The 12,702-nt window shown below is 31.9% G+C and overlaps 1 protein-coding gene across 4 annotated transcripts in view; it reads left to right on the top strand.

Annotated features, from left to right (window-relative positions):
• LOC117603367 (uncharacterized) overlaps positions 1-12,430 on the top strand; it is a 183,083-nt gene extending 170,653 nt beyond the window's left edge. For all 4 annotated transcript variants that reach the window (XM_034322428.2, XM_034322429.2, XM_034322426.2 and 1 more), the window contains one exon: positions 6,347-12,430. In XM_034322428.2, coding sequence (XP_034178319.2) covers positions 6,347-6,400 — 54 coding nt within the window. In that variant the 3' untranslated portion in view covers positions 6,401-12,430. The remainder of the gene's footprint in view (positions 1-6,346) is intronic.
• Positions 12,431-12,702: the final 272 nt, after the last annotated feature.

Raw genomic sequence — 12,702 nt, 5'->3', positions numbered from 1 at the left:
ATCGATTCAATCTCTCTCTTCATTGCCTCTCTCCAATACATTTCATCATCCCTATGGCTTAATTCTTCAATCAGGCTTGGAACTTGTTGTACAAATAATACTACGTCAAATGCCATATATAATACATCTCGTAATCATATTGTTTTGGTGGCCTTGTTACTCTTTTTGTTTCCTTTTCTCCTTCCTTTGATGATTCTTCTACGATTTCATTCTCTTCCTTTTCATCATCTTCTGCCTCTCTATTGTCCAGTTTATCGACTCTAGTATGACAAGTTCGCATGACCTGTCTGTTTTTTATAAAATTCATCTTCTTTAAACACTACGTCTCTTGCGACTATAACCTTCTGTCTTTTAATACTCCACAATCCTGTTAAACAATAACCTATCATTATACATTCCTCTGTTTTTGAATCGAACTTATTCTTCAATTCTCTGGGAACGTGTGCATATGCCATTGATCCGAAAACTAATATTTCTTACATCTGGTTTTTTATTAAACCAGATCCTCGCTGGAATCTCATCAGCTATATTTCCTGCACTTGGACTCCTATTAAGTAAATATGCAGCCACTCTCACTGCTTCATTCCAAAAATTCTTTGGCATATTGGCTTCTTATATCATAGCTCTAGCTTCATCCATTAGGCTTCTATTAAAACGTTCTGCCTTTCCATTTTGTTCAGGCGTATATGGAATAGTATAATCCATACAAGTACCATTCATTCTGCAAAATTCTTTAAATTCTTGGGAACTATACTCCCTTCCATTGTCACACCTTAATGTAGCTATCTTTAGATTAAATCTGGTTTGCACCATTAGCACAAATTGCTTGAAACAATCAAAAACATCACTCTTGTTTTTGATCATAAATACTTGAATGAAATTTGAGAAGTCATCCACGAAAGTAACAAAATACTTCTCTCCACAATGGGATAACGGCGTAATAGGTCCAACTACGTCGGTGTGAACTACCTCAAGTAGTCTTTTTGCCTTAGTTCTCGTTCCAATTTTAAATCTGGTCATTTTCCCTTTAATGCAGGAGTCACATAATTCCACTTTATTAACCTTTAAGTTTACTAATCCATGTACCATTTGTTTGTTTATTAGTTACCTGAGATTTGCATTACAAATGTGTCTATACCTATTATGCCATAATCTTGTCTCGTGATTCTCTGTTTCCACACTGAGTGAGACTCTCATTTTTTTCAATTTTGAAAGATATTTCATACAGATTATCTCTATGCCCAATTCCAACCTGTGTGCCTTCATCATACAGACTCACTTTACCATTACTAAAAACAACTTTGACATTTGCCATCTCCAACCTTTTTACTGAAAGCAAATTTCTTCTCAAATTTGGAACATATAACACGTTTCTTATATTGCATTTAACATCCCTGTTATGCACATTACTCGTCACTCTGATATTGCCAGCACCTATTGCTTCCATGTAATGGTTAGTTTTTGCCACTGCTATTCTAATAGGTTTTTCCAACATTAAAAGTTCATAGAAACAAGTCTTATCATTCACAAGGTGGTTCGTGCAACCTGAGTCTATACAAAAGGTCAGATTACCACTATCTTTCACATAACTTGAACAATTCCTCAAGTTTGACATAAAACAGACAGCACCATGTTGATCTTCATCATCTCCTTTATCCGTGTAATTGCTTCGCTTATAATTTATAGCCTCTGCCTCTTCTATAATTTCCTGTTCCTCTATTTTCTCGATATTGGTATTGGTCTCTTTTACCTGTATGATTATTTGACGTACTTTGACTCCATTCTGGGCAATTCCGCTTTAAATGTCCTGCTTCTCCACACGAGTGACATATGATTTGCTTGTTTAGAAATGCTGCTGGTTTCACATCATCTTTTTTATGGTCATTTTTAAGTTCAGTAGCTCTTCTTCTCTTGACTTCTGCCCTTAGCCTAGCTTTTACTATCTCTACTGTCAACTCATCATATGGCATATTCTCTAATACTGTTATAACAGTTTCAAAAATTTTGGGCATCGCCAACAATAGATTGCAGACAATATCTTGCTCACCTATTTCTGCTCCAATGGCCCTTAACTGTCGAATCACTTCATCAAATTCTGCCAGGAATGTCTCTAAGTTGTCTCTTTCATTTAATCGCATGGTCATTAGTCTTTTACGCAAAATTAATTGTCCTGGAATACGCTCTTTTTCATATCTGTCTTCCAATGCCTTCCACATACTATATGCTGTTGCCCTGTCTCTCACATATTCTATCTGTGAATCATCAATTGACTGTACTATAAGGGACTTACACAAATTATCCTCTTTACGAGCTTTTTCCTTCATTTGCGCATCATTATATGTCGTCTCATCAAATTCCACCTTGATGCGTTCAACCACATCCTTCTCATTTAACAACGTGGTCATCCTAAATTTCCACACATGATAATTACTTGGATTCAGAAGCTCGACATTAAAATTATTTTTGTTCTCCATTGTATCGTTCTTTATTAATTTTCTGACTTTATACCAATGTCTTTATAACTCATCGAACTAGGCCCATAACCTATTATTTGCCACATGGAGAAGCATAACACATATAATTGAACTTACTCATACCGATATTTATTATTTATTAACACTATCTTTAATTGCAGAAATCTAAATATAATATATACATATAATAATAGTAAATGAACATCTTGTATTTAATTTTAACAAAAGAAATTAACTCGTAACGAACACGAATGTGAAACCACCATACTTAAATACAAGAAGAAGAACACAGATATATATGTAGTAAAACGGAAACGGGAAAACAAACCATATTTAAACGTGTATGTATGTACATGTAGGGAGTAAAGCATTACAACAAATTCTTTCATTGTTTCGAATAATTATAGACACTTCTGTGATAGACACTTTTAGAATCATCTGTTGCATGTAAAAAAGTAAAACATTTGGTTGTTTGCAAAATTCATAGCAAACTCTGAAGATAACATCAAGGTAAAATCTTTATCAAGTAGAATCAGAATCATTTCTTTTCTCATAATCAGTCAGACAATGACAAATTTAAAGAAAAGAACATTTGTACTGATTTTAGATTTTAAGTGATAAATGTTTCGAAAGAATCATAAAATACTTAGGTTGTTGCATATTATAATAATACGATTTGATGATACAAAATTACCATTACTTACTTTCCATTAATTTCAAGCTTAAAGTTCGCTAAATATGACTATACGTATAAACGTTTTATCCATGGCTGATTGACAGTCATAGCAATCAATGACTGACTTTGAAACATACGAAACCCGATATAATTTTATGACATCAATGTATTGCAAAATAGTATTTATAACACATTAATTTGAAGTTCAATGTATGAAGAAAATGACTACATAAACAATCCGTTAATGTTTTGAATATACAATTACTGGTGATAAATTATAACAAGCAATGATAAATTTTAAAATCTATAAAGTATAACATGATTTAGTAACGTAAAACTAACAGAAAGCAGCATTTATATTATATCAATTTAAAGCTTAAGGTTTATTAAGAAGAATCGCATTATTGTTTTTAATGTAGAATTGTTAATTGTTAGATAAGTATTATGTATTACATTCAGTAATCAGCAACACGATTTTCTGATAAATATGTAGCTTGTATTAAAGACAATTTATGGACAGTTTATATGGTCAATTTTATTCTTCAATTTGATGTGCCACAAGTGCTACTGTGCTATACTTTTATGTCATAAAACTGCATCAGACTATTGATATTCCCAAATATGGCTATACTTCCGAAAACCTCCATGCTGCAAATTGGTTGAAATTTTAGGGATAGGTTTCTTTTTAATAAAAATGATAATTTCAAGAAGGATTTTTGCCGAATCAAGAAAAAATTTTGTATCATTTGGGTGTCCTTCCCTACTTTACCGATGCAATTATAACGGCAGGAATAATGGGGCAAAGGGTATAGCAGGATAAGATGGTCAAAAGTGCCCTTGAGCCGAATTTGCTTCGCAATGCACCATTCGATAGCATATCCCAAAAAACCATGGTACACCAAGTTTCAACCCTGTACCTCAACCGGGAGGGTAGTTACAGGGTAAGAAAGAAAAAGTAGTTTTTGCCATATTTTCCCTATTTAATGGCATTCAAAAAATCTAAAAAAGTTCTAGAATATTCTAGCCATGTTTCTTTATGATTGTGAATTTTCTCAGATTTTTCGGTTGCAAATCCTAGGCGTGAAAAATCAAAAACGCAAAAAAAAGTCGAAAAATAGAGATTTCGGGTAGAAGCTTTCGAGACACTAGATTTTTACTTTTACAGTAGTTAGATATTAGCATGACTGGTGTCCTCAATTTTTTTCAGATTTTTCATTCTGGTGCGTCAAACCGAAAAAAATCAAACACCGATATTTTCGACATATTTCGTGCGATAACATGAGAAATACTTTCAATTTCTACATTTCCTTTACACACTTAGTGCATTATGTGATTTCGAACATTTTTGCACTGGATGCAGTAAAATCTGAATGGAGAGAGTGAAGTTATTATAAATAATTGAAAATTACGCACCTTATCCTCTAAAATATTAGAAACTTTTTCAACGTCGCCGATGGATAAGTCGGTAAGGTGTCCGACTATGGAACCGCTGGAAACTTTTTTGTCACGAGTTCGCGCCCCATGAATGTACAATTCTATTTTTTGTCATAAAACAATTTTTTTTTTAATTATTAATCACATAAGAATACACAATAATCATTTAATAACGTATGAAAATAATTTTGAAATATTTTATTATTAAGTATACATAAAAATAAGTGGTGCACTACCGATTTTCTGATTTCGTACTGTTCTAATTACGGATAGCTCCCAATATTTTGTTAATTGAAAAGTTGTGTGGTTGTTGGTTTATGATGGATATTGAAATCAATACAGATATGTATATTTTACCTTAATTGTACATATAGCCAAAGAGTCGGTTGTGTACCACTGATTTTTATGTATACTTAATAATAAAATATTTCAAAATTATTTTCATACGTTATTAAATGATTATTGTGTATTCTTATGTGATTAATAACTTAAAATAAAATTGTTTTATGACAAAAAATAGAATTGTACATTCATGGGGCGCGAACTCGTGACAAAAAAGTTTCCAGCGGTTCCATAGTCGGACACCTTACCGACTTATCCATCGGCGACGTTGAAAAAGTTTCTAATATTTTAGAGGATAAGGTGCGTAATTTTCAATTATTTATAATAACTTCACTCTCTCCATTCAGATTTTACTGCATCCAGTGCAAAAATGTTCGAAATCACATAATGCACTAAGTGTGTAAAGGAAATGTAGAAATTGAAAGTATTTCTCATGTTATCGCACGAAATATGTCGAAAATATCGGTGTTTGATTTTTTTCGGTTTGACGCACCAGAATGAAAAATCTGAAAAAAATTGAGGACACCAGTCATGCTAATATCTAACTACTGTAAAAGTAAAAATCTAGTGTCTCGAAAGCTTCTACCCGAAATCTCTATTTTTCGACTTTTTTTTGCGTTTTTGATTTTTCACGCCTAGGATTTGCAACCGAAAAATCTGAGAAAATTCACAATCATAAAGAAACATGGCTAGAATATTCTAGAACTTTTTTAGATTTTTTGAATGCCATTAAATAGGGAAAATATGGCAAAAACTACTTTTTCTTTCTTACCCTGTAACTACCCTCCCGGTTGAGGTACAGGGTTGAAACTTGGTGTACCATGGTTTTTTGGGATATGCTATCGAATGGTGCATTGCGAAGCAAATTCGGCTCAAGGGCACTTTTGACCATCTTATCCTGCTATACCCTTTGAAAGCGATTCTGATGCTGTGAAATCTGCTATTTTCAATTGTTTTTTAAAAAGTATCGATGTATCAAGAATACTAGTATTACAATGTATCATCAATTACTTGATGATATTAATTATGTATATTCTGCATATCAATAAAACTTTTATACAAACTTAAGCCAAGCTTTAACTTCAGTGAATCAGATTAGGTTAGGCCAGATGAATATTCCGGCCGCCGAAAGGCGACTGGTCACGCATGCCAAATTGTCTATTGGTTTTCTATGGCTTTATAGAAAGCGTAGATAACAGTAGATGCAGATACTACGCCGGTAAAATAAAAAGTGATATTCATGCGATAACAAATTTTCTTTCGAGTCGCCAAAAATCCTTCTCGCAAGTATCATTTTTATCAAAAAAGAATCTATTTCTAAAATTTGAGCATGGGGGTTTTCGGATGTTTAGCCACTATAATATAATAAATCAGGTGAAATAAAATTTTATGAAATAATAAAAAAAATTTCATTTTTCAGGCATTACATTTGTACGCGACCAAACTTGCCGGCGGTATATTAGAATCAACATGAACGACTGCAGATTAAAAGGACATCTAAGTCCTAACAAAAAACTACTGTATCCATAAAGGGTATTCATACCAGCGAAGATGACGAAGAAATGCGAGATGAGGGGAAATACAAGATGCCAACAATATTTGGATAAAGAAATAATGATAATTGAACGATGGAAGTTGATTTGTGATACGTGGACCATAGCGACGAACAAATTTCGCTTTGATTCTTTGCTTAACCCTCTCGATATTTGAATATTTCACCAAGAAATACGAAACCTACGTTACCATCTGTTTTGTCCCTTTTTTTGTTGTTATCAGTGTTACTATCAATTAATATTTGGATTTTTTTTAATTTTTCATCTGAATTTTACAGTTTTCGATATACAGTAAACTCTCGCTATATTGCCACTCTTTATATTGCTGGCTGGGCAAATTTTCATTCACACAAGTTAGTGATGCTTTTCCACTATTGTGGCACATAGAAATAATTCACACATGAACGGACCTGTCTATATTCCCAATTCCACAAATTTTCCACCCCTACAGGCTATATAGCAAGAGTTTATTGTAATTCTAAACATTTCATAAATGTGGTATTTTACTTAGAATTTAACACAAACATATTTAAATTATTATGTTTAAAATTTACAAGATGAATTCATTATACATACAATTATATAACAACTTATTTTCTAAATTAAAATATGAGCTAAATGAATTTAAATATAATTTTAGATTACAAAAGAAATTTTTTTAAGTGTTAATTTCTTTAATTAAATTTGTGAAATTGCTAAACGATTAATCTGACCAAAAGAAAAGGACAAACTGAAAGATTGTTTCATTCAAAACGAAACTATGAATCGAGAGATAGAAATTAATTTGTGATATCCGGACCATCCGTCGACGATATTCAAGTTCGTATTTCGTAAAAGTCTTTTTACCGTAGATTTCGTCTCCTTTGTCCATATTATAATATACATATATATAATATATATATACATTGTGTATACACATATATTTATGAATAATAAGGTAATTAAGCATAGTTAGATATTTAATGTTGATATCATGCGTTCGTAGTTGGTAGAATGAATTCCTGAAAGGCTGTCGTGAAGGAATTATTTCTTGAATAAAGTATCAAGGCATTGTACGACGTAAGCAAAGTCTTTAATCGAGAATTATATGTATTTTTTATCATTTAATGTTGTAAAAAGAAGTACGTATAAGCGCGTGTATTAATTATTCTTTAGTCGTTTATTAACAACGTTACGTTCGTCAGGATCCAAAGCGATTACAGTGTTCTTCTTCTTTCTCTTTTCTGTTCCGAACGACCTGTAGGTATTATTATTGTTATTGTTATTGTTGTTGTTGTCATTGTACAAATGTTTTGATTCATAGCAGTTCGCTCTCTATAATTGTACATAGAAACCAGTTTGGAAACATGATTAATTAATTGTATCTATTTAATTCGTTATTTCATTTCGTTTGCAAATTGTTCGATTTTTGGTGAATGGAAAATAATACTAAATTCTTGTGGAAAATAGACACGACAAGTTTAGCATCACTTTCTAATGACTTTGAACACAGTTAAAGAATGCCTTGATTTATTCCATTTTTGTTAATTGTGTTAAAAATTGTTATGCTGCTTCTGTAAATTGTCGAGCATTCATTTTAAACTAGGATTTTTATTTAAATTGGCAAATGAGACGTTACTGATTAAACATTTGAGATCACTTAATTCAGTGTTACAGTGGTAACGCTTTTTTCTGAGGTGGGACAGGTTGCTTAGAAATTTAGAATTTTTAAATTAAAAAAATTCTTAAGTTTTGTAATTCTAGAAGTTTAGAATTTAAAAATTTTGAGAATGGTAAGGAAGCAGTGCACTTGTTTTGTTAAGGAAGGCAAGCCCACTTTGACACTTACCTAGTTACCACAATGTTTCTGCCCGCACCAAAAATATTTTTAGTTTACACTTGAATTTTCTCATTTATTTATAGAGAAAAATGTAATAGTTAATTTAATTTATAAGAAAAGCTCGATAGTTGACAATTATTAATGAGCAAATTTGTGAGTTAAGAAAATAATGTTTGCATTATATTTAATATGGCTAGTGTTCACTGTGAAAAAAGAAATAGAATTTTCAATCTAAAGTAATATATAATTGCTAACCCCTTGCAATTAATTTTTAATAAAAATATGAATCAAAATATTAGAAAAAAGTGGTCTCAAACTGTTGATTGGTAGTGTAAATGATCTTTAACAATTTCTTTTGTTAAAATTAAACATCATAGAATATATAATTTTCTGTACAGATTTTTTGTAATGTAATTATAAAGGTTGTATCAACCTTCATAATTCAGTAACTTCATAAACCACTGCTTATCTTATTAATAACCACAGAAATGAAACACGAATGAATTTCGATAAATCGTTGCTCATGTTACCAATCAAGAAAGGTAATTATTGTAAGAAGTTATTATAAAAATATGATTAATTATAAATAAAAGATAGTCGCACACAAAATGAAAAATAGTGTTGAAGAAATCAAAAGAAATACAACAAAATGTAATAATAATTGAATGGTCACTATATGTTGCTAATTTATTTAATATATTGTTATTTCTCTTTTAACAATAGTAATTATGAGTAGGATGTAATATTGAATTCTATAAACTGTAGTCAAAAGTAAGTGTCTTTACAATATTATATTATTTTTAAAAAATTATTTTCACAGAGGAGAAGTAAAATATTTATTTTTTATCATTCTTTTTTCTTATAAAAAAGTCAATTATAATGGTAATTCACTACAATTTTAATGATATATGTTTTAATATCTTTTCATCCTGGTTTTCAAATAATTTAATTTTTTCTTTCAAAAGCAAAATCTATAAATTAATTTTTTAATTTTCAAGCTACATTACAATGAAATTGTTATATTGTTAAACAAATTTTCAAATTTTTGACTATAATGAAAAACATACTAATAATACAATGTATTAAAAATTAGCAAGAACAAGTAAAAAATTCATAGATAAAATTTTGTAAAGTTACTAATATATTATTCAGAAGACTTTACACTTTACGTATGTAAAACATCAACACTTCAACGAAACAAAGGAAAAAGATAAACTAAAGGAAGATTTTAGTAAATGAAAAGAAATTGTGGAACACAGGGTTAATTTATCAATTACATCAGTGAAACAATTATAAAATTTTATAGTAATATACTTTAATAAGAAACTCGTAGTCGTGCAATTAACAAAAACGTTATACTGAATTTTCCAAGAATTTTATCAAACTATCTCCGATTGTTCGCAAATTTCAATGAATATACACAAAAATGTAATTTATAGGGTGAGTCACCTAACTCGATCACCTTTATCTCTATATTATTTATAGACACGAGCGAATTTTATTTTAACAATTATATGATATTGAAGGGACCATAACATAGCGGTTATAATTTCTTTATAAATTGCAACATTTCGGAAATTTCAAGATTAACTATTTTTTAAATGATCATTCTTGTGATGTATCTGATACGTTACCCATGCAAGTTTCAATAAGGAAAAACCAAATACATTCCACATCAGTAACTTGTGTCTAATGTTTTACAAGAAAATTATTTATTGTTTGTTCATTTTTAGAGGTGTGCGGGTACCCGATATTACGGGCTCGGGCGGGCTCGGAAAAAATCAGGTGGGCTCGGGCGGGCGTCCGATACATGCGTGCAGTCGGGTAGCCCGACTATTTCGGTTTCGATCGGGTACAGTCGGGCTGACTAGGACGAGCTCCCGCGGGCCGCGGCCCGCGATCCAGCTCTCATGTACTTGTTAATACTTGCAATAAGTATTAATGACTAATAATAATTAATAATGAGATAATTTGGGAGTTCGTCCGAATCTGCCCGACTGCACCCGACCGAACCCGAAATAGTCGGGCTACCCGACTGTACACATGTATCGGACGCCCGCCCGAGTCCGCCCGATGTTTTCCGAACTGATCCGACTAGTCGGGAACCCGACACATTAGTAGGGCTGCACATCCCTAGTGGCCATCCAAAAATATTGAGCCGGATCGGTCGGATGAGGTTCTCAAAAATTTCGAATATTCGATACTGGGATCAAGTCCGGAATTGTCCTGGTTGGATGTTCAACAAAGTTTGTCCTGAAACACTTCTCTAAATTTCGGGAATCCCGAGTCGTTCGAAGTAATTCCCGATCCGAATATCGGGTACCCGCAAGTTTTGAATTTTGGCACATCTGCATATACTTTCGAGAACCCGATTCGACCTGATATGATTTCATCCAACTCGATCCGATTCAAGTCGAACGATGCAGAACCGAACGGAGTATCGAGTATCTGATAAAGTTTCGGGTTCTCGCACACCTCTATCAATTTTATATTGTTGGGGTATTTTATTTACTTTCCATTAATGTTCCAACTTCTGAATTTGATTTATATGATACAACCGGTCAAATTAAGTATCTCACTCTAAATATCGTTCTTGCGAATAATGGAATTCACGTTTAAATAAACAGATTTGAACATTAGGGACTATTCAATTTTACAGTTTATACAAGTGTTCATATATTCGTACATGCAATGTCACTAGGCAATAGTTTAAATAATACGAGCTCAGTAATTAATCAATCGAATATTAGATAAAAGGGTATAGCCGGATAAGATGGTCAAAAGTGCCCCCAAACCAAATTCGACTTGCTATGAGCCATTCGATAGGTGATAAAAAAACCAGTCTGTGCCAAGTTTCAACCCTGTATCTCATCTGGGAGGGTAGTTACGGGTAAAAATGTAATCGCGAAGTTTTTAGTCAATTTGGTTTGGGGGCACCTTTGGCCATCTTATCCGGCTATACCCTTTAATTCCAATAAACAGAGTTCAATTAAATGGAGTTCTACTGTGCGGATAACCAACATACAGAGGTTCAAATTACTAGACTAAACAATATCTGCAGTGTTTAAAAGAGTTTCACTAACAGGAAATTTGATAAATTATATTAATATTTTGTGTACCTTTGTTCTTTAGTAATATTTTTATTCTCTTTGGCATGCTGTCAATTAATATTTAACAACAATTGTTTTTATTCCTTTATAATGATACCATTAGCGTAATTATAATATGATTTTTATCTGAGATGGGCCAAGTCTTTTAGCTTTACTAAAATAACTAGTTAATTACCTAAATAATTGAGTCGTTCACACGCTACAGTGATTAACTCCACGTCTTAAATTCTCTAAAATTTTAACGACAAAACACTTTTCTGATGCTTAATTTTTATCAAGAACCTATTTTATCGGCTTTTGTTTCGTCCTTATGGTCAGCGCTGAATTAAGGGGTGGTTTAAAAAGGGCTACAGCCCTAGGCGCTACTTCTCAGGGGTTATGTTATAAATTTTCCATTTATTATGTTGTAAAATATTGAACGAAATTGTTTTTTACTGTTGCCATTTTTCTTTACGATTAAATTTCATTGAGTTATCTTTAGAATAAATTTTAATTTTTGAACCAAGTTTATCAACCAAGGGGACTCGAAGATGTGATAGCCTTGAACCTCAGAAATCTTAACCCGGTTCTGATCAAGATTGATCCTTTCCTTCGCTGTATTCTCCAAAATTTTCAATAGAATTCATATCATAGCTATTATTTGTTCAGGACAATAGCATAATTGGGGAAGGGGGAGTTAATTAGCCACTTTATACAGAAATCCAAAATTTTTTTGGAATAGGCTAAAATGAAACAAATTAGACTTAATATTATAATGATATTAATAAGGTATGGAAAAAATGATGTTGACCCTCCTATCGGGTAATTATGAGTGCGCTACTGACTTATGACAAGGTTGCTGTATCCTTACTGTATTATACAGAAAGATACATTTTCTATCTGAAAACTAGTTATTTATATAAAACAATAATATTGTTATTTTCGTAATATAGGAAGCAAACACATTGTTTCATAGATTTAATATTTTCGCTTTCATATTAAATTTTCTTTAAATCGGGCTAAAGGTCCGATCACTCGATATCGCATGCTCAATCATCAATTCTTTAATAACAAAAATATAGCTTGGCCCGAGCAGAAAGTTGAACATGTACCGAAAACGATACAAAACTATTTTTTCCTGCTATTTAATCTAATAATTTGTATACCTCTGTAAGTACACATCTATTGCAGAAATAAATTACAATGACAATTTACACGCGTAGGAACACAGAGATTCTCTTGTCAATGTATAACGTTCCGTATATCAGCCTAAATATTTGCCATAGGATAAATGATTAAAGTATTTTAACCCTTT

The sequence above is a fragment of the Osmia lignaria genome, chromosome 4 (assembly GCF_051020975.1).
Source record: "Osmia lignaria lignaria isolate PbOS001 chromosome 4, iyOsmLign1, whole genome shotgun sequence".
NCBI classification, from domain to species: Eukaryota; Metazoa; Arthropoda; class Insecta; order Hymenoptera; family Megachilidae; genus Osmia; species Osmia lignaria.
This window is presented reverse-complemented; position numbering and strand designations above follow the sequence as displayed.